At 50.1% G+C, this 27,310-nt stretch overlaps 1 protein-coding gene and 1 long non-coding RNA gene across 2 annotated transcripts in view; both read left to right on the plus strand.

The window, feature by feature from the left end:
* The window catches only part of LOC146073385 (uncharacterized), a 79,624-nt gene that overhangs the window by 44,113 nt on the left and 8,201 nt on the right, over nt 1-27,310 (plus strand). Inside the window, exons 6-8 of the mRNA XM_083180563.1 lie at nt 15,568-15,693; nt 17,300-17,422; nt 17,794-17,898. Coding sequence (XP_083036689.1) covers nt 15,568-15,693; nt 17,300-17,422; nt 17,794-17,898 — 354 coding nt within the window. The remainder of the gene's footprint in view (nt 1-15,567; nt 15,694-17,299; nt 17,423-17,793; nt 17,899-27,310) is intronic.
* On the plus strand, nt 1,093-13,567 carry LOC146075939 (uncharacterized). Its single transcript, XR_014473673.1, has 3 exons — nt 1,093-1,154; nt 4,004-4,094; nt 13,451-13,567. It is a non-coding gene; the product is annotated as an uncharacterized LOC146075939 (long non-coding RNA).

Consider the following 27,310-nt stretch of genomic DNA (forward strand, 5'->3'; position numbering starts at 1 on the left):
GCAGCTGCTGCTGGTAAAGTCTCCCTGCCTGGAGGCTCTGTCTGCTGGGCGCCGTGGCAGCGCTGCTTACTGTGCACGCTTCTAGTGCCGGTCTAGCGCATGCGCAGTCCGGATTTTGAACCTGGACTTTGAAATTCCGGGGGATCGGGAGGGCTTTGCGGGGGACCGGGGGACTGGGGCCTAAAGCGGGAGGCTCCCGCAAAATGCGGGAGCATCGGCAAGTATGGTTGGGAGGTAAAACTAAATCTATATATATATATAAATGTTTTCCTTTAATACAGGGATGGGGAACCTTTGTTCCTCCAGATGTTGTTGAACTACACATCCCAGCATGTCCTGCTACAGTTTTGCTTTTTTCCCATGCTTGCTGGGATGTGTAGTTCAACAACAGCTGAAGGGATGAAAGTTCCCCATCCCAGCTTTAATGTTAAGGATATAGTGGGAGAAAATAAAAATAAATATATTAACCAGCAGTCAATTGATTAATCTGTAAAATGAATGAAATAAATGTTTATAACTAAGACTTAGAGATATATAATGTAATGTGCCTTTATTAATGTGTATTTGTAGTACATATTGAGTTAAATATTAAGCTGCAAACTGTCATTACCTTCCATAGTATGAGACTGTACTGTGGGCAAAAATGTATATAGCCAGCTTGGATTTGCCCTTAGTTAAAATGGCCACCGGAGCATCACCATATATTCACCTCTCTAAGAATAGAAAGGGGTTGGGGGCAGGGGTTCCCACTCATTTTCGAGAGGATCAGACTATAGAATAAAAATTTTCCACGGCACCCTTAGGCCCCCCCAAAATATATATAAAATTAAGTAGATTGTGTTTGTATGTGCTTCTAAGGTTCAGTTATGTGGTGAAGCGCATATATTTTATGATTGGCAGCCACCAGCACTGGTTTTGTCCATAAATAATTGATAATAACTATTTGCTGGTAGTTTGTTTTTGGGCTTGTTGCCTTGTTCTCAGGGCCCGCCGTGGATTGGATGCTGCAAAACAAAGCTGGCTCATGATTTGCTGTGCAGGGATCGGGTGGGCGGGTCTGTAAGTAGCAGGGAAGTGCTCACTGCTTCCTGTAGCTGCTGTATCGTGTCGTGTGGCCTATTATCTGCAGGGACCCAGGTGACGGATAGAAGCAGGTATGTGTATGTGTGCTGCAGCAGCCTGTACATCAGCAGCCACTCAGCCCTCCACATTCCCTGGGCTTCCTTATAGTTACTTAGCTCACACGGAAGCCGGGGCTGCTCTGGCCGTGCTCTGTGTGCTCCTGTACATTCCTCAGCAGCAGGGAGGGGGAGGACGGGGACTGCTGCACTAATCTCACCCTGTACTCGGGCTGAGAACACAGATTTATCAGAGGTGCAGCAGCAGGGAGGGGGAGGACGGGGGACTGCTGCACTAATCTGACCCTGTACTCGGGCTGAGAACACAGACTTATCAGAGGTGCAGCAGCAGCAGGGAGGGGGAGGACGGGGGACTGCTGCACTAATCTCACCCTGTACTCGTGCTGAGAGCACAGACTTATCAGAGGTGCAGCAGGGAGGGGGAGGACGGGGACTGCTGCACTAATCTCACCCTGTACTCGGGCTGAGAACACAGACTTATCAGAGGTGCAGCAGCAGCAGGGAGGGGGAGGACGGGGGACTGCTGCACTAATCTCACCCTGTACTCGGGCTCAGAACACAGACTTATCAGAGGTGCAGCAGCAGCAGGGAGGGGGAGGACGGGGGACTGCTGCACTAATCTCACCCTGTACTCTGGCTGAGAACACAGACTTATCAGAGGTGCAGCAGCAGCAGGGAGGGGGAGGACGGGGACTGCTGCACTAATCTCAATCTGTACTCGGGCTGAGAACACAGACTTATCAGAGGTGCAGCAGGGAGGGGGAGGACGGGGACTGCTGCACTAATCTCACCCTGTACTCAGGCTGAGAACACAGACTTATCAGAGGTGCAGCAGCAGGGAGAGGGAGGACGGGGGACTGCTGCACTAATCTGACCCTGTACTCGGGCTGAGAACACAGACTTATCAGAGGTGCAGCAGGGAGGGGAGGACGGGGGACGCTGCACTAATCTCATCATGTACTCGGGCTGAGAACACAGACTTATCAGAGGTGCAGCAGCAGGGAGGGGGAGGACGGGGGACTGCTGCAATAATCTCACCCTGTACTCGGGCTGAGAACACAGACTTATCAGAGGTGCAGCAGGGAGGGGGAGGACGGGGGACTGCTGCACTAATCTCACCCTGTACTCGGGCTGAGAACACAGACTTATCAGAGGTGCAGCAGCAGGGAGGGGGAGGACGGGGGACTGCTGCACTAATCTCACCCTGTACTCTGGCTGAGAACACAGACTTATCAGAGGTGCAGCAGCAGGGAGGGGGAGGACGGGGGACTGCTGCACTAATCTCACCCTGTACTCTGGCTGAGAACACAGACTTATCAGAGGTGCAGCAGCAGGGAGGGGAGGACGGGGGACTGCTGCACTAATATCACCATGTACTCGGGCTGAGAACACAGACTTATCAGAGGTGCAGCAGCAGCAGGGAGGGGAGGACGGGGGACTGCTGCACTAATCTCACCCTGTACTCTGGCTGAGAACACAGACTTATCAGAGGTGCAGCAGCAGCAGGGAGGGGGAGGACAGGGACTGCTGCACTAATCTCACCCTGTACTCGGGCTGAGAACACAGACTTATCAGAGGTGCAGCAGCAGCAGGGAGGGGGAGGACGGGGACTGCTGCACTAATCTCACCCTGTACTGAGGCTGAGAACACAGACTTATCAGAGGTGCAGCAGCAGCAGGGAGGGGGAGGACGGGGGACTGCTGCACTAATCTCACCCTGTACTGGGCTGAGAACACAGACTTATCAGAGGTGCAGCAGCAGCAGGGAGGGGGAGGACAGGGACTGCTGCACTAATCTCACCCTGTACTCGGGCTGAGAACACAGACTTATCAGAGGTGCAGCAGCAGCAGGGAGGGGGAGGACGGGGACTGCTGCACTAATCTCACCCTGTACTGAGGCTGAGAACACAGACTTATCAGAGGTGCAGCAGCAGCAGGGAGGGGGAGGACGGGGACTGCTGCACTAATCTCACCCTGTACTCGGGCTGAGAACACAGACTTATCAGAGGTGCAGCAGCAGCAGGGAGGGGGAGGACGGGGACTGCTGCACTAATCTCACCCTGTACTCGGGCTGAGAACACAGACTTATCAGAGGTGCAGCAGCAGGGAGGGGGAGGACGGGGGACTGCTGCACTAATCTCACCCTGCACTCGGGCTGAGAACACAGACTTATCAGAGGTGCAGCAGGGAGGGGGAGGACAGGGGACTGCTGCACTAATCTCACCCTGTACTCGGGCTGAGAACACAGACTTATCAGAGGTGCAGCAGCAGCAGGGAGGGGGAGGACGGGGGACTGCTGCACTAATCTCACCCTGTACTCGGGCTGAGAACACAGACTTATCAGAGGTGCAGCAGGGAGGGGGAGGACGGGGACTGCTGCACTTATCTCACCCTGTACTGGGGCTGAGAACACAGACTTATCAGAGGTGCAGCAGCAGCAGGGAGGGGGAGGACGGGGGACTGCTGCACTAATCTCACCCTGTACTCGGACTGAGAACACAGACTTATCAGAGGTGCAGCAACAGCAGGGAGGGGGAGGACGGGGGACTGCTGCACTAATCTCACCCTGTACTCGGGCTGAGAGCACAGACTTATCAGAGGTGCAGCAGCAGCAGGGAGGGGAGGACAGGGGACTGCTGCACTAATCTCACCTTTTACTCGGGCAGAAAACACAGTTTCCGGAGGTGCAGCAGGCATATTTTAGTAAAATTAATGATAATAAATAAATAGGCACTAGTCCTTGCACCACCTGCACCCCAGGGAAACATGGCTCCAACTTGCCGGTAACTTTTTTGATGGGGGAGCTTTATAGGATTTTTGTTTTGCCTTGTTTTTCACTTTGTGGTTGCTTGTCTTTCATTTCAGATTTGGTGACACTGCTGTACTTACACATAGGTGCCAGCAGCTGGGAGACCCGGATTACTGTGGTCCTGAGGGGTCTGTAATACCCAGCAAGGTATGTGATTAGTCTGACCATGCCGAGTACTGTGTTATATATGTCTGTTCTACTAACTTGCGATAACAGCATCAACCACACTGACTGCTTCTCTATAAGGGAACCAGTATCTCTTATATATTTAGCCAGATCTGTCACTCATCCCTGTGTATATAACGTTCCCGCCCAGCGGGATACACAACCCCCCCCCAAAGGAAAAGACCAGTGTTTTATGTGTATAATGTTTTTATGTGTATAACGTTCCACCCCCTTGACATCACCTCCCCCCGCCCAACCAGGGCTACAGTACACGCCCACCATCCACCATTACTCCACAGCCACCATCCACCATTACTCCTGCACCCCACCCCCCTCTGCCAGCACCCCCCTCCCCGTACCTCCACGACCCCCCTCCCGCGATTCGTGGGACCCCCCCTCCCGTGATTCATGGGACCCTCCCACGATTCGCGGGACCCCCGTGACCCTCCCTCCCGTGATTCGCAGGCCCCCCCACGATCCCCCTCCCACAATTTGAGGCAACCCCCCACCCCCTCCCGGGATTTGCGGACCACCGCCCCCTTCCGCAATTCACGGCACCCCCCTCCTGCGATTTGCGACACCCCCTCCCGCAATTCGCGCCCCCTCCAGCGATTCTAGCCCCCCCTGCGATTTGCGGACCCCGTTCCCTCCCGTGATCCACGGAACCCTGCGATCCCCCTCCCGCAATTCGAGGCAACCCCCCACCCCCTCCCGGGATTTGCTGACCACTGCCCTCTCCCGCGATTCACGGCACCCCCCTCCTGCGATTTTCCAACACCCCCTCCTGCGATTCGCGCCCCCTCCCGCGATTCTAGCTCCCCCCCCCGCGATTTGCGGACCCCGCCCCCTCCCGCAATTTTCGGACCCCCTCGGCACCCTCCCGCACCCCCTCCTGCGATTAGCGAACCCCCCCGTGATTCACACCCCCCCTCCCGCAATTTGCAGACCCCCTCCCTCGATTCGTGGACCCCCCCCTCCTGCGATTCACGCAATTCACGGCACCCCACGGCACCCTCCTGCAATTCGCGGACCCCCGCCGCCTCCCGCGATTCACGGAACCCCCCGTAGCGCCCCCCTCCCGCGATTTTCGGCCCCTCTCGGCACCTCCTGCCCCCGCGATTCGCAGGATCCCCGCGACCCCCCTTCCACGATTCTCCGGCCCCCCGCGACCCCCCCCGCGATTTGCGGACCCCCTCCCGCGATTCGCGGTCCCCCCTCCCGTGATTCGTGCCCCCTCCTCCCGTGATTCATGTCCCCTCCTGCGATTCACGGACCCCCACGCCACCCCCCCTGCGCCCCCTCCTCCCTTGATTCACGGCACCTCCAGCGCCCCCCCCCCCCCCCCCCGCGATTCACGGACCCCCCCTCCCACAATTCACTGACCCGACAACCCCCCTCCCGCAATTTGCGGACCTCCCTTCCCGCGATTCAAGCCCCCCCTGTGCCCCTTCCCATGATTTGCGGACCTCCGCCCCCTCCCGCTAATCGCGGATCCCCGCACACCTCTCCCGCAATTTGCAGACCCCCCCTGACCCCCTTCCAGCAATTCCACCCCCCAGCGGACCACCGCGACCCCGGTCACGCATTTCACGTACCCCCGTGAGAATGGGGGATCCTGTACCGTCACAAGCAGGTGCCGCCCCTAGGTGGGAAATCTGGCCCTGGCTACCGTACTGCAGGTTCCAATACTGCCAGAAGTGTCCCCACGGTCCTCTGCACCAGCACCACAACTTTTATTAATGTCTTGCCCACATACCACTATTATACAGCCTCCTGCTCTCATGCACGCTCACTCCCTCCCAGTGGGAGGAGACGGTCACCCACTGCCGGGAGCTGCATACTGTCCCCCACCCTCCTCCAGTTCCAGGGATGCCCATCGACCATCAATGATTTCAAATAATCAATGGTTTGTGGCCGATGTTGAATACTTTTCCATCGATGTGGGAGGACCAGATGGTTTCCCTACATCGATGGCAAAGGAGAACCGATCAAGGTTCAAATTTTTTAAAACCTCCCGTGATTCCCAGAGCCCCCGGCGACCCCCCCCTTCCCTGGGATTTGCGGACCACTGCCCCCGGGACACGGAGCAAAGCTCCGCCCCCCACACCCGGAAGTCCCGCCACCAAGTTCTGATTGACCCACAGCCTTTTCAGTCAGATATAATGGATGACCATCGATAGCTACAACAATCAATGGTTATCCAAGTAATATGTTACTACTATCGATGGCAGGGTGCAAAATCGCCATCAATGCCAACCATCGATGGCGTCTGTCCCCCAGCCTCCTCTTTAGTCCCCCGTATGCCCACACACCCCTATCACTACCCAGCTTCCTGCTCTCCTGAACCGTAACTTCAACCACTGGGGAGTTGCTGGTGCTGTGTTGCCCACATACCCCTATCATGCCTCATAGCCCAGCCTCCTTCTCTCATGCACCCTAACTCCCCCCAGTAAGAGGAGTTACTGACTCAGGGGCACCATCCTGTACTCCTGTGGTGCCACGCTGGACCCTCACCTACTGGCAGAAGCTGCAAAGTGTCCCCACCCTCCTCTTTAGTCATCTTTAGTCCCCCTCATACCCACACACCCCTATCACTACCCAGCTTCCTACTCTCCTGAACCGTAACTTCCACCACTGGGGAGTCGCTGACGCTGTGTTGCCCACATACCCCTATCATGCCCAGTAGGAGGAGACACTGCCTCAGGGCCACCGTCCTGTACTCCTGTGCTGCCACGCTGGACCCTCATCCACTGGCAGAAGCTGTACAGTGTCCCCCACCCTCCTCTTTAGTCCCCCGTATGCCCACACACCCCTATCACTACCCAGCCTCCTGTTTTCCTGTGTCGTGACCTCCGCCAGTGGGGAGCCGCTGACTCAAAAACACCCTACTATACTATTGCACACACACACACCTCAACAACACGCACACACAGCCCCCCCCCACACACACCCACAAATGTCACTGTACCCTCCACGCTATCAGTGTACATCTTTCTCTGTAACCGCTTTTTAATTAAACAAAACAATACACCCCCTTCCACATCATATGCTCTCTATTTAACACATTTCACCTATAACTCAAGCTGCAATACAGGCATCTTACATACAATTCTAACCATATTTCTCACAATACAAACGTTCACAAATTAAGGGGGCGCAGCCCCTTACGCCGGTGTGAAGAGCACCCGTAGGGCGCGATGAACCACCTAGTGTATATATATCTCATTGCAGGGCTGAGTGCTAGTAACAACTAGATGGGGTTACAGCAGACGCTGCAGAACACTAATATACTGACCAGAGATGGACACTAACTCCTTATAGGAATATTATTGGCTGACTAATATCCTAACAGCTCTGTAATAGGTGCTGACTCATACCTCCCAACATTCATAGAAAGGAACCCGGGGACTGCTCGCATGTGTGCCGTTTTTTGGAGGTGTGGCTACTGAAAAGGGGGCGTGACCTGTTCCCGTGATGCTGATGCAAGGCCACGCCCCATTTTCACCGCTGTGCGGTGCATGCTCAGCAGCTCCGTAAGCTGCTGGCTATGCCCCCAGCCCCTCTGGCTGCAAGAATAGATGCTGTGCAGAGGCAGAACTCTGGGAGGCAATGGAGTCATCTGCCGCCGGTCTCCTGCTCCCAGGTGGGCACCTCTCTTCCCATGTGAGTTTAAATCAGTTAATTGAAAGCCGTTGATATCACTTCTGTGGCTGACTCCCCCTCCTAGCAGGACCATAGATGTCCCACTCTCTTTAATCTAAACATAATATCCATACCATACACACATGCATACATATATTTATATAAGATGGTGTGTGTGCTGGGGGCACCAATATTTATCTTACCTCCGGGCAACTGGGACGAACTTACGCCACTGACGCTGTGAGCATGTGCACCTCATCTATTCACGGACCACAGTGGGGGTACTCCCAACTGCCCCCCCCCCCCCCCCGCGGGACAAAAAAAGGGACGTTCCCGCGATAAGCGGGACAGCTGGGAGGTATGCTGCCTGAGAGTGGTAATATTCATTATATATATATATTAGGATTATGTTTGTATTTCCGATGTGTAATGTGTGTGAGTGTAACATAATAGGCAACATAATATTTTTATGTAATAAGTTTCCAATAAGGTATTTTACCTCTCCCCGTGCGCAGTTATATTGTTCTTCTCTGCTTTATGCTCCTATTTATAGCTTCTACTACAGGTGAGGTTTATACCTCCCCAAGTCTGGAGCTTATCCACTGTTTTCTTAATTGTTAGACCCATCTGTCCACAGAGGCCGCAGTTTCTGATGAGCGTATCCATCACCATGGTAACTTCATAATCAATAATAATCTTAGGAGCACACTGATTGGCTTATACTATGCATGTAGAGATACAAAGCTAGGAGAAGTTTATACTGTAAATTGAAAATGAAGATGCCCATACATTAGAGTGACTACTCCAAGATGAGAAGTCACCTGTGATCCCCTCTTGAGCTGCCCAGGAACCTCCCCGGCAGCAGGACCACATACCGTATGCAGTCATTTTGTATATGATGCATTGTATACGATCTCAGCCAAGTCTGCCTGGCTGGCGATGCGGCTGATCTTACCTGCAGCCTGTGCGATCTTCAGGCCCCCCGATGAGATGCACATGGGACTGCACATCGCATCGGACCTGGGGAGGAATTTACTAAGCTGAACTAGTGAAAAAAATCGTATTTTCGTACGAAAATACAATTTTTGGGGGTGTATACGTATTTTTGGCATTTACTTAAAAACTGAAAAAAAAAAACGAGTGGGGTCCCCCCCCCACAGCCGTAACCCGCACCAGGCTGAAAGAGCCAGGGCTGGTATTAAAAAAATCAGGAAACCCGGCAAATAGGGGTTCCCCGTGTTTTTTTTTTTTTTTTTTTAAACCAGCCCCATGCTCCAGGTCCGGGGCTGGTTCACAAAATACGGGGGACAAAATGAGTAGGGGTCCAACGTATTTTATGAACCAGCCGCTGGCCAAACCAGCCAGCAGGGTAATGCCACAGCCGGGGGCCACTTATTATATAGGGTCCCGCGGTCCAAAACATCACCCTACTGACCAGTCAGCCTGGCCAGGGGTCCTGGGGGATTGGGGACCCCCCCAATAAAGGGGTCCCCCCCTCCAGGACTTACCTCACCAGGCTGAAGCCTGGTGCTGTCCCCAGTGACCCTGGAGTGGTGCTCACCGGGCTGATTCAGTGTAAAAAATAGAATAAAGTATTGTCTAATACTGTGGAACTATGAGTCCCAACAAGCCTCCCCCGCAAGCAGGGACTTGGAGAACCACAAGTCCCAACATGCGGGGCATTAAAGGGCCCGCTGGGTCTTGTAGTTCCACAGTATGAAAAATAGTAAAATAAACACACACCACATCCAAAGCCCACACATACTGATACTTACCTATCTTGAGCCCGTCGGTAGGTCCCTGGGTCTGGGGTCCGGTGCTCCATGGTCCGGTGCTCCATGGTCCGGTGCTCCATGGTCCGGTGCTCCTGGGTCTGGGCCTCCAGGGTCTGGAGTCCGGTGCTCCATGGTCCGGTGCTCCGGGGTTATTTATTTATTTTACCAATTATTTTTACACATCTGACCGTATATACAGCGCTAATACGAATCATTACGCCATCGGAGGGTTACATAAATTCCCCTCCGGAACACGAATTTGCATACTGCGGAAACAGCCATATGCAGTCGTAGTCATTTGTATTAATAAGACAAATACGAAATATTGTATTTGTATTCTTAGTAAATTTCCCCCCTGATGTCAGTCACATTTGATTTGGACGCGTTTCATGTATTATATCACCGCAATCACATGAAAAGTGACCAAGGGGCCCATTTATCATGATCGCATTTACAATGGGATCTGGGCGGAATATTACCGGCCAGGATCACATTGTAAAATGCGGACACATCACAGGGATGTATTATCCCTGACTACAGGGACAGAGCTCCAAAAGGAGCCCATCCCTGTAAAGTGCTGACCCGGAAGCTGGGGGGGGGGGTCTGCGCATGCGCGGTTATGCGTTGACCCCCGCCGACTCCTCTGACCGCACTGCCCTGCTCGGCAGTGCGATCCCGTAGCCATGGGCTATCACCATTCCAGAATGGCGATAGCCAAGGGATGCAAAGCCGGGGTGCCCAATGTGAGGGATGCGTCCGGCGGCGCTGCAGGGGGATCGCAGCAGCGATCGGAGATTCCTGCTGCGGTCCCCCTTTCATACATTGGGGTGATACTTAATATTTGTGGCTAACCCCCGAAAACGGGTATTTTCTGGCATTTAGCCACAAATATTATTTGATAAATGGGGCCCCAAATCACACGTGAATTGCCCTAGTGTATGTGTGCCATACTATTGGCCTCTAGTCACCACCCTCAATCCTTAAAGAAAGGGCTTCCTCTCTCTCCCAGTATCTATGACTCCACCGAATCTGCAGTGACCCAGAGGAGAAGCTCAGACAAATGGATCAAATGATGATTACATTTCTCCAAAGAGGATGTTCATATACAGCAATACAGCAAGCTAAGATAGAAGTGTGGGGGGAACCCACGAGGAGTACGACAGCCCCGGCAAATAAGAGCGAGACATCGGTAATATGGATAAATAACTACACAACGGTCACACAGAGACTAACTACGACTGCTGAGAGAATCTGGCCAGTGGTCCTGATGTGAGAGGAATCTCTGAGCGCTCATTACTCCAATGTTATATGAGGGGAGAAATATTACAGACGCTCCGGTACATACTGAGGTTTCTAATTTTGACAGATGTGGAGAAACATTTATTAATAAAGGAACCGGGTAATTTTATATGTTTAGTGTGCACCACATGTATGTATCTAGTAACGGGGATTACATAGTGCTTCCGCACACAGGACCTCCACCGACCCCCACCACAGTTTCTGACCCCCCTGGCATACCTTCCTAGGCTAAAGCCTGGCCTTGGACCCAGAAGGTAACATCCTCCTCCCCCTAGCAATGCAGCCGGAGGTCCTACCAGCCGCAGGTGGAGGAGGAGGTACCCAGGGATGTGACGGAGCACACCACATCCCTGTTATCGCGGGGGTCTCCGTCACCGCATTGCGATGCTAGTCGATCATGTTAGTACATATGCGCTAGCATCTCTGCGGTGGGGCGGCGATGTATTTTAATACACCCACCCAGTGGGAGGTTACTCTTGCAAAAAGAAGCTAAATGGATAAATAAGCTTAATACTGTCTCCCCTGTGGCCTTAATGAGACTGTTGCTAAATTGTTCCATTGGAAATGTTTGATATAATTATGCTGGCCATACACTACTGCGATGTATCAGGGCTGTGTATGGCCATCTGATCCCCCTGCAAACCACCTGGGACCATCCTGTGGGGCAGGATCACATGCGATACATTGTATGCGGTCCTTTCATATGTGATGTATCGAATGCGGCCCCTGTGCCCCGCGGATGGGAGGGAGATCCGAGTCAGAGGTCAGACCTACATGCAGGTCCGATCTCCCCCAATACGCACATGGACACGCACCGGACCCAATGACATGTCATACACATCCAATTTTGGCCGATTTCTCACCCGATTAGTCGTAATGGATGGAATTGGCCCATATCGCATAGTTTATGGGGTTATTTATATTCAGTTTAGAGCTAAAACTCCTCCTAGTTTTCCATCTCTACCCATATAATATAAGCCAGCGTTTCTCAAACTGTGGGTCCTGACCTTGAGGTGAGTCCTGATCATCTCAGCATGGGGACGCGACTCCATATTGCTGACCATCAGCCTGATGACTTCTTCAATCTCCTAGTCAGTGATCCAAGGAGTCTGACCCATCAGTAGAATTGTCTGTTACGTCAGACCCTACAATGCTGCCAGGCATGTGCGCTCTGCTGACTACACATGTGCGTATAGTTTAACATCAATTGTGGGTAAACTATTTGAAGGATTTTTAAGGGATGGTATCCAGAAATATTTAGATCATCACAGTCTACTCAGTGCTAACCAACATGGGTTCGTGAAAAATCGTTCATGCCAAACTAATCTACTAGGGTTCTATGAAAAGGTTAGCAAAAACCTCGATAATGGAAATGCTGTAGATGTGATTTTCCTAGATTTCGCTAAAGCATTTGATACTGTCCCACACAAGAGATTGATTAATAAAATGGAGAACCTAGGATTGGGTGAAAATATCTGCAGATGGGTAGGGAATTGGCTATGTAATAGAGAACATAGAGTGGTTGTGAATGGTGCCGTATCAGATATAATACCGGTACTAAGTGGAGTGCCCCAGGGTTCGGTTTTGGGGCCCATTTTGTTTAACATTTTTATTAACGATATTGGGATAGGGTTACTCAGCAATGTATCCATCTTTGCGGACGATACAAAACTTAGCAAAGTCATCAAATCATCAGAAGATGTCACCATGCTTCAAAATGATCTTGCAATTCTAGATGAGTGGGCAAAAAAATGGAAGATGAGGTTCAATGTAGATAAATGTAAGGTTATGCACCTTGGGAGACACAACCAGTGTGCAAGTTACAACCTTAGCGGAGAGGAACCGGGTAATTCCATACTTGAAATGGATCTAGGAGTCCAAATAGACAGCAAACTAGGATGTAGAGCCCATTGTAATGTAGCTAAAAAAAAGGCCAACAAAATTCTGGCATGTATTAAGAGGGGAATGGAAACTAGGGACTCGAGGGTAATTATGCCACTATATAAAGCATTGGTGAGACCTCACCTCGAGTACGGAGTGCAGTTCTGGGCCCCACACTATAAAAAGGACATCATAGAATTAGAAAAAGTCCAAAGGCGAGCAACAAAGCTTATTAGGGGAATGGAGAATTTAAGCTACGGGGAGAGATTAAGCAATTTGGGACTATTTACATTAGAAAAGAGACGTTTAAGGGGGGACATGCTCAACATGTACAAGTATATCAAGGGCCAATATAAGGAACTGTCACGCACCCTCTTTTCTACTAGAAAGGAATCTAGGACGCGAGGGCATGAGTATAGATTAGAAGAAAAAAGATTTAATTCAGCTAGTAGAAAGAATTTCTTTACAGTCAGAACAGTCAAACTCTGGAACTCTCTTCCCAGAGAGGTGGTAACGGCTGGCTCATTAAATGCGTTCAAGGCAAAGTTGGACAAACATTTACTGGAGAAAAACATCCATGGGTACAAATAAGAAATATAATTTGTCTGTAAAATACCAGAACCTACCAAATCAGCAATGGATATCTATACCAGGTTGAACTAGATGGACGCAAGTCTTTTTTCAGCCTTACCTACTATGTAACTATGTAACTATGTATAACCATGTGCTCCTTATACTCAGGTGCAGAATCCGTATTGCCGTGACTTGCTGTATGATCTCTGTAACTGGAGGCAGAAATATAACCGGATCCTCCTCTCCCCTCCGGTGTACGTGGGACACTGCTGCCAGCCAGTGATACGGGAGGATAAGGTGACTATAACATTATCTTATCATATTGGGCACTGATCAGTACAGCAGTGAATGACCGTGTTATACACTATGTCCAGTATCAATCAGCTGCGGTAAAGGATATGCCAGGAACTATCCAATTATCCGGGAGTGGTGCTCTGCCACTGCTTCATACGTGTACATGTTTTCTAATAACGCTCCTCTGTCCAGACCACTTCCCCTCACTGTCTGCTCTGCATCCCGACTAATACTGCTCCTACCGACACCTGAGCGCTCAGCCAGCCACAGCCAGAGACACCACCGCGCTACTTGACCCACACCAGCCAATCAGCTGCTCCCAGCTCCCTTCTCTCTTCTCTCCCGGCTCTATCACAGCAGCAGCACCGCTTCCCTTCCCGGAGACTGAGCTCTGATCACTAACATCATTATTGTTCGGCGGTTCTTCTGTAGTTTCACGGCGCCACCGCGCGCACAGTCTGTAACAGAAACTTGGCAGCCTGCCAGAGGCTCTGTTTCACTGTGCGCGTGCCGCTCTAGCTCTGTCTGACTGAGCTTGTGCCGCTCTAGCTGTACGTAAACAGCGTAGCGGCCGGCCAGCAGCAGCAGCGCTGCCCAGGCGCTGACAGGTCAATGTCACTGTGGCACTTGTAGTTCCACCGTGAAATAGGCAGCGCATGGGCACCGCTGACAATGGGGGTATGTTAAAGTGGACACCCCGGCACAGCGATGCCGGGGCTTCTAAACTGTACGCGAGATTCAGACCAACTGCGTCTGAATCTCGAGTCACATAGATAGCCGCTAAGAAGTTTAGGTGGCCCTAGGGGAACACTATTGAAACCTACCCTCAGTGCCACTAGTGGACACCACAGCTGTGGACCGTGTAAATCCCACTATCCACGCCCACCCGAAGCGTGGCGAGCGGCGGCGGTATGCGTCCTACGACCTTTTCATACCCCCACTATCCACGTCGGCGTGGAGTTGAGAATAGATTAGTGTGGCGAGCCACCGAGCCCGAAGCGTGGCGAGGGGACGCGGATGCCTTCACAGCTATCCGCGTCCCCTCGCGGGCTTCACAGGTGTCAGCGTCCGCTCACCACGCACCGAGCCCGAAGCGTGGCGAGCGGACGCTGACACCTGTGAAGCCTGCGAGGGGACGCGGATAGCTGTGAAGGTATCCGCGTCCCCTCGCCATGCTTCGGGCTCGCTGCGCTCGCCACACTAATCTATTCTCAACTCCACGCCGACGTGGATAGTGGGGGTAAGAAAAGGTCGTAGGACGCGTACCGCCGCCCCTTGCTGGGCTCGCTGCGCTCGCCACGCTTTGGGTGGGCGTGGATAGTGGGATTTACACGGTCCACAGCTGTGGCGTCCACTAGTGGCACTGAGGGTGGGTTTCAATAGTGTTCCCCTAGGGCCACGTCTGAATCCAGGCTTTCCGGCTTCTTAGCGGCTATCTATGTGACTCGAGATTCAGACGCAGTTGCGTCTGAATCTCGCGTACAGTTTAGAAGCCCCGGCATCGCTGTGCCGGGGTGTCCACTTTAACATACCCCCGTTGTCAGCGGTGCCCAGGCGCTGCCTATTTCACTGTGGAACTACAAGTGCCACAGTGACATTGACCTGTCGGCGCCTGGGCAGCGCTGCTGCTGGCTGGCCGCTACGCTGTTTACGTACAGCTAGAGCGGCACAAGCTCAGTCAGACAGAGCTAGAGCGGCACGCGCACAGTGAAACAGAGCCTCTGGCAGGCTGCCAAGTTTCTGTTACAGACTGTGCGCGCGGTGGCGCCGTGAAACTACAGAAGTACCTGTTCGGCTTCCATACGGGATAGTGCGATTGTTAATATAACTAAACCTTCCCTGAGAACTGCAGTACATAATAGGGAAAATGGCACAAAAATTTGTACAGTAGTTTAAGATTAGCGCATTCAGACAGACATGTATAAGTTAAACACTGCCAGTTCCAGACCATGCCCTTCCGTCTATCCATGGCTCTGTGTATATTCACAAAGGTGATGACGGTAAAGATGTTCCTGCTCAGAAACGAGGGGATCAACATTGTCCCGTATCTGGATGGCCTCCTATTAGAGGCTAAGTTGGAGGAGAGGTTGGTGCAAGTGATCAATCTCGCTATGCAAGTTGGATTCTGAATCTTCCAAAGTCCTCGTTGGTACCATGCCAGCGTCTTCAGTTCCTGGGCATGATCCTAGACACAGGGGAACAAAAGATGTTCCTGTGGACAAAGTGGTGGCACTTCAACTGTTGGTAAAGGAAGTACTCTGAGCCGAATATCAGTCCCCTTTGATACATTGGGGTGATACTTAATATTTGTATTGAATATCAGTCCATATGTGCATCAGATTACTGAGCAAGTTGGTGGCCTCAATCGAGGCTGTTCAATATGGAAGGTTCCATTCCAGAACTTTTCAACTGTTCATCTTGAGCAAGTGGTCCGGGTCTCACCTTCACATGCACAAGATAATATGTCTGTCCCCCCAGACATGGTTGTAACTCCATTGATGGCTTCAGTTTCCCAACCTGATGGTGGGCTAGAGTTTTGGGATTCAAAACTGGATCTTTCTCAGGAAGGTCGCCAGTCTAATGGGCTAGGGTGCAATGACGCAGTGGGTTCAGTTCCAAGGAAATTGGGCCTCATGGGAAGATAGATTACACATCAACAGAGCTTTGAGCCATGTTCAAAGCTCTGTTGCAAGTCTATCCACTACTACAGTGTCAAGCTGTGCAGGTCCAGTCAGCCAACGCAATGACAGTTGCCTACATAAACCATCAGGGAGGTATGAAGAGCAGAGCGTGTGTGAGGGAAATGTCCAAAATTCTCTTCTGGGCAGAACAGCATGCAAGAGTGATCTCAGCCATAGAGATGGAGCGCCTGTCAGCCAGGGTTGCCAAATGTCCCGTGCCAGAACAGGACGCACGAGCACCCCCTTCTGGTGATTGGTGGCGGACATTCTATCACCAGGAGCAGCTCCATTGAGAGCTGTTCCATCTCTATTTATCCCGGGAGTGGACAACTGGCACACAGATTTCCTCAGTTGATCTTCAAGCAGTGGCTGCCCTGACAGCGAGTTGGTCGTACTGACTGGTATTCCTGTTCCCTCCGATTCCCTTAATCGCAAGGGCGCTAAAAAGAATCAGGAGCCAAGGAGTGGAGGCGATACTGGTGGCCCCAGACTGGCCTCGATGGGAGTGGTATGTTGATCTTCAGACTATGGTAATCGAAGATCCATGGTACCTGCTTCTCAGAAAAAAATCTGCTCCAGCAAGGCCCGTTCGTCTACCAAGACTTAGGGCTGCTTCACACGCTCTGGCTGACACTGGGCGGCAAAAAACCTGCACGCCCAAATGCCGTGCCGTACACAGTAGTTATTAATGGACAGGATTGTGTCCATTCACACGGAATGGTCACGGCCTGGTCGCTTGGTTGCAGTTGGCTGTCACCACTGGAAAGAACGGCTGCCGGGCTGTGGCCATCCCGACCAGTGTAAACTTCTGTGCGCTGCAGGGCTACTTGGCCGTGCGGCTTTTGCCGCCCGGCGGCTGCCGGTGTGTGTAAAAGGGGCCTTAGGGTGGCTTTGTTTAATGGCTTGGAGGTTGAGAGACAGATTCTAGCCCAGAAGGGCCTGCATGCCTCGGTGATATCTACTATGACCCAGGTTAGAAAGCCTTTGGAGGAAATATGTTGCCTGGTGTGAGAACAAGACCTTTCTACATGCTGTTTTTAAGCTGGAACGTTTCCTGCAGTTCTTGCAGACAGGTCTGGATTTGGGCCTACGTCTGGGATCGTTAAAGGTTCAGATTTCGGCCTTGTCTGTTTCCTTCCAGAAAAGTTTGGCAGTCATGCCTAAAGTACAAACATTTATTAAAGTTGCTCTCCATATTCAGCCTCCCATTGTGCCTCCTATGGCACCCTGGGAACTGGACATGGTATTGAATTTTCTGCACTCATCGTGGTTTGAACAAGAAAAAAGAGAACATGTAACAGCGCTGATCACCAGATTCAAGATAGGATAAAACTACAATCAATAAAAATGTAAATTACAAATCTTGTTTTGTTAAGGTATATTCACCCACTGGTTCCACTTGGTGGCTAAAGGTTGGCTCTGATGCAAATGTCCATTCCTATTGGGCCCAATGGATATTGTGTACAGTCGGATTCAGGTTCCTCTGTTCCTAGTTTTGCCTCTGGGGGATAGCACACCCCTCTGTTCCTTTTGTAGCCACAGGAGGACAGCCTCAACCCCTACCTCGGAATACGTCTGTGCGGAGGATTTCTGGCTGTGGAAATGGCTGGTTCAAAGGTGGAAAACCCGGGAGGGTGTATGGTAATCCCTCGTTAGGTGGAGGACTGACAAATTAATGCTGTATAGAGCTTATATGGTGTAAAAGCAGCAATTGTGGATCCCAGAGTTGATAGCCTTGATGCGTTTCGCTGCTTTGGCTGCAGATTTTTCAAAAAGCCAGAAATCCTGCAGCCAACAAGTGGAACCAGTGGGTGAATATACCTTAACAAAACATGATTTGCAATTGCAATTTTTTATTGACTGCATTTTTATCCTATCTTATTCATGCAATTGCATTATTAATATTAAAATGTATTAACCATTTGAATCCGGTGATCATTGCTGTTACATTTTTCTCTTTTTTCTTGTATGTTTTTGACTGAGGGAGCTACTACCCCCAGTAGCTTGTAATAGCAGCTCTTTGGCATACCAACTCACCATGGAGTGACCTCTCTATGTCTTCGATATAAATCATGGTTTGAACCCCTGGCAACGACTGATTTGAAATACCCCAAGTGGAAGACAGTAGTGCTTCTGGCCCTAGCCTCTGCTAGGAGGGTGTCAGAATTAGAAGCATTGTCGTGTAAGAGCCCACATCTCGCCTTTCACGAAAACAGGGCGGAGCTTAGAACAAGAGAGCAGTTCCTGCCGAAGGTGGTATCGGCGTTCCACCTAAACCAGCCTATTGTGGTTCTGACTAGCACTGCTCATCCTAATATCCCAGAATCCCTGGATGTTTTGAGAGCCTTGAAAACATATGTTAAAAGGATAGCTCACATTCATAAGACAGATTGCCTCTTTGTGCTCTATGATGCTGTTAGGGTTCTGAGGGGATTCCAGACAAGAGGTTACTGGGACAGACAGGCCACTATCCAACCATAACTCTGTTAATCCCTCCAGAGGCTATAGGCACCTGCAGAGCTAAGACTTCACCAATAATAGCCACGTTCAAAGGAGTAAATTAGGTACACTCCAACCCCGGTGCCACCTGGACTTGGCAAGGAAACAAGGTACCTACCACCTCCAGAGCAGACAAGACGATTTCTAACTAAAAACCCATAAACATGGAACAAAACAATAATGTGACACAACTGTCCTCCAAAGGGGAATTCTCCAGCAGCCCAACGTACACTTGTTTTGACTAATGATCCCTAGCTGGATCAATTAGAAAGATAGTGAAGTAGGGAGCAAAGATACAGTTTCCCACCACACTACCCTGTATGCAACAATGCATTAAGATGTTAATAATTACACAATACTCCAACAGTTAGACCTATACATGCAGTTCTGCAGCAAGATGTAATAACACGGAACTGGCTCCCACCATAACACTGAGGATAGCTTGTGGGAATACCAGAGAGACACCACATAAGTTTGCACATAGATAATACTGTAATTAGCAGAGAATACAAATGCCTAGATGGTACAATGACACTTATCTCTGTACAGGTCTGGGTCAGGACATCAGTAGCCAGTACCAGGGGACAATAGTTTGTAGGAGAAAGAGAAAGCTTTGCACAATAGATGCACACCAAAGAATGGATTTAGTGTGTTAAAAAGTAAATACCTAACCAAATTAAAATCCATTTATTGGTACAAAACCCATTGCAAGTGGGGACCAAATCCCAAAGAAGTGATACTAGATTCTTTCTTCTCATAGGGGTATTTCTCCAAATAGTGCTGAAAAATAAAGATTTATAAAATATAAATATTCACAGCACTGCCAAATTGTCCAAGGGAAACTCTTTTAATCCCTAAAAACACTATTTCTTTCTTGTGTGCATTTGCACTTTACATTATATGTTGTGTGTATGTATGTCTAAAAAGTTTTAACCTCTGAAAATATTTTCACAAGCCGCAGAAGGAGGTTATCCTGTGCAATCCTATGTGTTAAAAGTTTGCACAGGACAGTGTCCTCTCTTCTTTTTATTCAAATTAACTAATCAAAGTTAAAGTTTTAAAACAGTAACAAACCAAAAATTTCTTCTTCAAATATCTTTCTCCTTTGGTAGGCATCTATTGTGCAAATCTTTCTCTTTCCCCTACAAACTATTGTCCTAACCTTTGCCCGGATAGCACCCCCGCCAGATTATTTTCAATAAAGGCAGCCCAGATACATAAAAATCCCTAAAATTACTAAAGGGATATGACCCAGTTGTGTGCGGACCTCCAATCCCCCCTCCACTCTCTCCCTCATTGATTGGGTACCAGGGGACAGGAAGAAACTTGGTCTCCTCTGCAACACAATCCCAGATGCACAGCAAGGACACCGACTTCAGGCTTGCACCAGAAGCTGACAGGCAAAACAGAATAGGACAGGCTACACATGGAAAATCACCACCGTCTGGGTAAAAGGCAGCATGGGAGATAAAGGGCAATCACAATAGCCAAGGCAGACAAGCCCCCTTACCGAGGAGACTTACTACAGGTATGCAGCCTGACACACCAGGTCCAGAGCTAATTGGTTTAATTAAGCAACAGCTGTGCTCCACCTTGAGGACACAGGAGTAACAGTATAGGAAGGGAAGGATTGTCACAGGCTCTAAATTAATAAAGGTGATATGTTTTTATTATTCCAAAGACCAACATAGGACCTAATTAGGCTCTGGTACCGCTAGGGTGCTTTGTTGGAGGTGCTCTCAAAATAGTTCAGCAATAAAGCTAACAGAAAAAAGGGGGGGAGGGGTGTCCCAAGGAGTACAAAGGCAGAACAGTAAGGGTTTTTGGGGCACGCTTTTAAATTAATGTGTTATGAGTGAACTAAATATAACTTTTATTAAACAACTCTATAAAAAGAGAGAAACATTACCATAATTAAATAAGTACATACAGGAATACATTTCTACAACAATTTAAATGGTAGTGTCGTCATTAAATCACTGGCAAAAATGATTTATACACGGTATCCACCTCTAATACCATGGTTTTGCATAAGATAAATTGAAATCCAAGGTTGGAGTTTGTGCATTAGTAATTGTTGTTTGTATCCAATGAGCAATGGACAGCTTAGAATATAACTTTTATTAAACAACTTAAAAAAAGATAACTGACCAATGTCTGTTGGGAATCTGTCCTGAAGAAGTAAGAGACATTGGTCAGTTATAATTACTCATGCACAAGCTCCAACCTTGGATTTCAATTTATCTTGTGCAAAACCATAGTATTAGAGGTGGATACCGTGTATAAATCATTTTTGCCAGTGATTTAATGACGACACTACCATTTAAATTGTTGTAGAAATGTATTCATGTATGTACTTATTTAATTGTGGTGATGTTTCTCTCTTTTTTTAAGTTGTTTAATAAAAGTTATATTCTAAGCTGTCCATTGCTCATTGGATACAAACAACGATTCAACAAGCTTATGTGTCATCAGATTACACACTTCGTGCTTCCGTGATGCCCATTTAACAAGAGCGGTGGGGTAAATCTGGGCAGCTGCCTGGGGTGTCTCTGCTTTGTAACTTTGCAGAGCTGTGATGTGGTCAGGCCAAGATACATTTGTAAAGTTCTACTAGTTTGACACTCTGGCTGTCACACCAGGGGACTCAGTCGACAAGACTGAGACCTCTGGTGGGGACCTGGACCGGTACCTGAACCGGGGAGGTTGGAGAGGACCCTTGCGCATGGAGTGCGCGACAGTGCACCCAGAGCCAATAAGCAGTCAGAGGTAAAATACAACCGGAGTTTATTTGCAGATGGTTGTAGTATAACAGACAGTAAAGCATGCAGGATAAATGATAGAGTTCATGCAGTTTGCAATACTTTACAGATGTGATGATATGTGGGATCGATGGTGGAACATCGGATGTGAAGACTGTGGGTCCGGAATGACGGATGGAAGACTTGAGCTTGACTGTGGGTCCGGAATGACGGACGGAAGCTTGGCTTGGAGATCCGGAATATCGGACTATCGATGATGATGTGGAAACATCGGATCCGGGTATCGGATATGGAAGCAGACTATGGGTCCGGAATGATGGACGGGAGATGAGACTGTGGGTCCGGAATGACGGACGGAAGCAGGAGATCCGGAATATCGGACTATCGATGGAACATCGATGGTGGATGATGCTGGAGCATCGGAAGGACCAGAGTCCTGGAGCTAGGCTTGGTCGCTGGGCTAAAGAGGCAGGATCACAGGCGATGGAATAACCTGGACTTCACAGGAGATGGAACAACCTGGAACACACTGCAGCATGGAAGACAACACCAGCATAGAAATACACTTGCACGGAGACAAGGACAGCTGACCATACACTGGAGACAACTGAAGCACTAGCAATGGTTCTGAGAGCTCCCAGCATACTTATCCCCACTGGGTGGCCAGGATTGGCCAAGGAAGTATGACAGGGAGATCAGAACCAACAGGATTGGACAGCACAGACATGTGACTGGGAAGAACATGGCAGCCCCCATGTCTGCTATGGCGGGAAAGTGTGTTTGTGCACACCATGCTGGATAATGGGAGCAATGGCGGCGGACAGGTGGATTGCCGTGCACTGGGGACTGTCACTGGGAGACAGGACGCCGGCAGAGATGACGTCTGGACCGCAAGCTGAACCTGCGGAGGCACTTAGCCGGTAAGAAAGTCTGTCTGACAGCTCGGATCGTGACAGCACCCCCCCCTTTAAGGGTGGCCCCAGGACACCTTTTAGGCTTGCGGGGAAACTTGGAGTGGAACGCCCGGATGAGTCTGGGAGCATGGACATCGATGGCATTGGTCCATGATCGCTCTTCGGGGCCGTAGCCCTTCCAATCGATCAAGTATTGCAGACGACCATATCGGATGCGAGAGTCCAAGATCTTACTGACCTCATATTCTGTTCCACGCTGGGTGCAAACCTTAGGAGCCTTGGGGAGCTTGGAATGAAAGCGATTCAGAACCAGCAGCTTGAGCAGCGAAATGTGGAATGTAGCTGGCACTTTCAAATAGGGCGGCAACTTGAGCTTGTAAGCTACTGGATTGACGACCCGCTCAACTGGGAAAGGACCAATATATCGGGGAGCGAACTTCATCGATGGCACTCTCAATCGAAGATTCTTGGTTGACAACCAGACACGATCTCCTGGACGGAGGGCTGGCACAGCTCTGCGTTTCCTGTCGGCAAATTTTTTGTACCTGCTTGAAGCCTTCAGAAGTGAAGAACGAATGAGCTTCCAGGATTTGACGAATTGCCGGATGGTCGTGTCGACCGCTGGAACAGAGGACACAAGTTGCAGAGTGAAGTCAGGGACTCGAGGATGAAACCCATAATTGGCAAGGAATGGAGTGACATTTGATGAAGAATGATATTGGTTATTATGGCAGAACTCTGCCCATGGAAGGAGTTGAGCCCAGTCATCTTGGGAAGAAGAGACATATGTGCGGAGAAATGCTTCAAGGTCCTGATTCACCCTCTCCGTTTGGCCATTGGTTTGAGGGTGGTAGGCTGTGGAAAACTTTAACTTGATTTGAAGCAGGGAGCACAGGCTTCGCCAGAACTTGGCTACGAATTGGACTCCTCTATCGGAGATGATTTCAAGAGGCAGCCCATGAAGCTTGAATATCTCTTTGATGAAGAGCTGGGACAGCTTGGAAGCTGGCGGAAGACCGGTGAGGGGAACGAAGTGAGCCATCTTGGTGAACCGGTCAACAATCACCCAGATGGTGGTGAACTTGTCAGACTCTGGAAGATCAGTTACAAAGTCCATAGATATATGCGTCCAAGGACGATGTGGCACTGACAGTGGCATCAATTGCCTAGGAGGAGACTGACGACTGGTCTTGTGCTGAGCACATTTAGCACAAGAGGATACAAAGTCCTGTACATCCTGTTTGAGGGACGGCCACCAGTAGGACCTGGTGATAAACTCGTAAGTTTTCTGAATGCCTGCATGGCCAGCGAATTTTGAAGAATGCGCCCAACAGAGCAACTTCTTTCTTAGAGCTGGCTTTACATATCTTTTCCCTGTAGGGGGCGTGAGATTTGAAACTCTCGTTGCGGAGAAGGCCACTGGATCAATAATGAAATGTTGATGTGTGGACTTAGACTCACTTTCTTGCTCCCATGAGCGGGAAAGGGCATCAGCTTTTCGGTTTTGTGTCCCTGGACAGAACGACAGCTTGAAATGGAACCTGGAAAAGAAAAGTGTCCATCTGGCTTGACGGGGATTTAAACATTGAGCAGACTTGAGATACAGAAGATTCTTATGGTCTGTGATAATTGTGATCTCATGAACAGCGCCCTCTAGAAGATATCTCCATTCTTCTAATGCCAACTTGATGGCGAGGAGCTCTTGGTCACCGATGGCATAGTTACGCTCTGCAGGCAGGAACTTACGGGAGTAGAACCCACAGGGATGAAGACGACCATCGGGCGCTTTCTGCGAGAGGACTGCCCCAACACCCACGGAGGAGGCATCAACCTCGAGAATAAAGGGCAAGGTGGTATCAGGTTGTCTTAAAACAGGAGCGGAAGTGAACCTCTGTTTCAACAGATGGAAGGCTTCTATGGCTTCTGCCGGCCACTTCGCTGGATTAGACCCCTTTTTCGTTAAGGCAGTGATGGGAGCCACAATAGACGAGAAATTACGAATTAATTTTCTGTAATAATTGGCAAAACCCAGGAAACGTTGAATACCTTTCAGCGAAGAGGGAATTGGCCAATCTTGGATGGCCTGCAGTTTTCCTGGGTCCATTTGAAGACCAGAACCGGAGACAATGTACCCTAGGAAGGGTATAGACTTCACCCCGAAGACACACTTCTCCAGTTTACAGTAGAGATGATTTGCTCGCAGCCGGGACAGAACCTCTTTGACCCAATAACGATGTTCTGTGATGTTATTGGCGTAGATTAAAATGTCATCGAGATATACAACTACATGACGATACAGAATGTCCCGAAAAATCTCATTGACATAGTGCTGGAACACGGCTGGGGCATTGCTGAGCCCGAAGGGCATGACGAGGTACTCATAGTGGCCGTCTCTGGTATTAAACGCCGTCTTCCACTCGTCGCCCTCTCGTATGCGGATGAGATTATATGCACCCCTCAGGTCGAGTTTCGTGAAGATGGTTGCACCGCTGACACGGTCAAACAGCTCGGTGATGAGGGGCAACGGATATCGGTTCTTTACTGTAATGTCATTGAGGCCGCGATAATCAATGCAGGGACGTAGGCCTCCATCCTTCTTCTTTACGAAGAAGAACCCTGCGCCAGCAGGAGAAGTCGAAGGACGGATGAATCCCTTTGGCAGATTTTCCTTGATGTAATTGGTCATGGCTTGAGTCTCTGGAAGAGAGAGAGGATAGGTTCTACCTCTGGGTGGTTCTTTGCCTGGGATAAGGTCGATAGGGCAATCCCACGGTCTGTGAGGAGGTAGGACATCAGCGCCAGACTTGCTGAATACATCTGAGTACTCTTGGTAGGGAAGAGGCGGAAGGTCTGCTGCATCGGCTGAAGAATGACGAGCTGGGAGTACCTTTTGGAGACAGGTACCGGAGCAGGAAGGATCCCAGGAAAGGATTTCCGATGTCTTCCAATCAAGACGAGGATTGTGAAGACGGAGCCAGGGTAAACCCAGAACCAGAGCATGAGTGGCTCGGGGTAAAACCAGGAAGGACAAAAGTTCAGTGTGCAGGACTCCCACTTTTACTGTAAGTGGCAAAGTTCTGCGGGAGACTGTCGCATCAGGAATCCTACTGCCATCCACAGCAGTAAGGAAGACAGTCTTGGAAAGACTTTCAGTGGGTAACCCCCACTTGCGGACCAGTTCTGCAGTAACGAAGTTGCCAGCGGCACCGGAATCAAGACGTGCGGAGACAGTCTTGAAATGCTGACCAACTTGTAGGGAAACTGGAAGGACACAATCAGTTGCTGATGGAGAGGACTTAATTACTCCTAGCCTACCCTCTCCTTGACGGGCTAGGAGGAGGAGTTTTCCTGACGCTTTGGGCATGCAGAAATTTGATGTGCAGGATCGGCACAATACAGGCAGAGCTGTGCCAACCGTCGACGTCGACGTTCTCCTGGAGACAAACGGAAACGGTTTATCTCCATTGGTTCTTCTTTGGAATGGACCGCAGGAGCAGTGGGTAAAGAAGGCGGAGGAGTTGGCACTTTAACTGGAGCGCTCTTGTGACGTTCTACAGCCCTTTCTCTGAAGCGTAGGTCTACTTTGATACACAATGAAATAAGGTCACTTAGACCCGAGGGTAAGTCTCTGGTAGCGAGTTCATCCTTAATACGATCGGATAGGCCATGCCATAAAGCTGCGTATAAGGACCCATCACACCAGGAGAGTTCAGACGCCAGAATCTGGAACTGGACCAGATATTGCCCGACGGAGCGGGATCCCTGTCTGAGACGGAGGAGTTCAGTGGAGGCAGATGCTGATCGCCCAGGCTCATCGAAGATACGCCGGAATGTTGACACGAAGTCCTTGTAATTGGACAGGATGGCATCAGATCTTTCCCATAAGGGAGACGCCCATTCTAACGCTGCTCCACACAGGAGGGAGATGATGTAGGCGATCTTGACCCTTTCAGTAGGGAAGTTGCTAGGTTGCAGCTCGAAGTGAATCTCACACTGATTGAGAAAACCTCGACAGGTCTTGGGGTTCCCATCATACTTGGTGGGGACAGACAGATGAAGGCGAGGTGCAGCAGCCATTACAGGAGGATGAACTGGACTTGGAAGTTCTCTGACAGGCTCAGGGCCACTGAGAGTGGTCTGTAGCTTATCCAGTCGGGAAGACAGATCTTGCAGACAATGAATCACTTGGCTCTGCGCAGCCTCTTGCTGATCCAAGCGAACAGCCAGTTGCTGTACAGGGCTGGGTGGAGATGCTTGGTTTGCGGCTGGATCCATTTGGCTAGTGCTTACTGTCACACCAGGGGACTCAGTCGACAAGACTGAGACCTCTGGTGGGGACCTGGACCGGTACCTGAACCGGGGAGGTTGGAGAGGACCCTTGCGCATGGAGTGCGCGACAGTGCACCCAGAGCCAATAAGCAGTCAGAGGTAAAATACAACCGGAGTTTATTTGCAGATGGTTGTAGTATAACAGACAGTAAAGCATGCAGGATAAATGATAGAGTTCATGCAGTTTGCAATACTTTACAGATGTGATGATATGTGGGATCGATGGTGGAACATCGGATGTGAAGACTGTGGGTCCGGAATGACGGACGGAAGACTTGAGCTTGACTGTGGGTCCGGAATGACGGACGGAAGCTTGGCTTGGAGATCCGGAATATCGGACTATCGATGATGATGTGGAAACATCGGATCCGGGTATCGGATATGGAAGCAGACTGTGGGTCCGGAATGACGGACGGGAGATGAGACTGTGGGTCCGGAATGACGGACGGAAGCAGGAGATCCGGAATATCGGACTATCGATGGAACATCGATGGTGGATGATGCTGGAGCATCGGAAGGACCAGAGTCCCGGAGCTAGGCTTGGTCGCT

This window comes from Crinia signifera, chromosome 4, assembly GCF_055691185.1.
Source record: "Crinia signifera chromosome 4, ASM5569118v1, whole genome shotgun sequence".
Classification (NCBI taxonomy): Eukaryota; Metazoa; Chordata; class Amphibia; order Anura; family Myobatrachidae; genus Crinia; species Crinia signifera.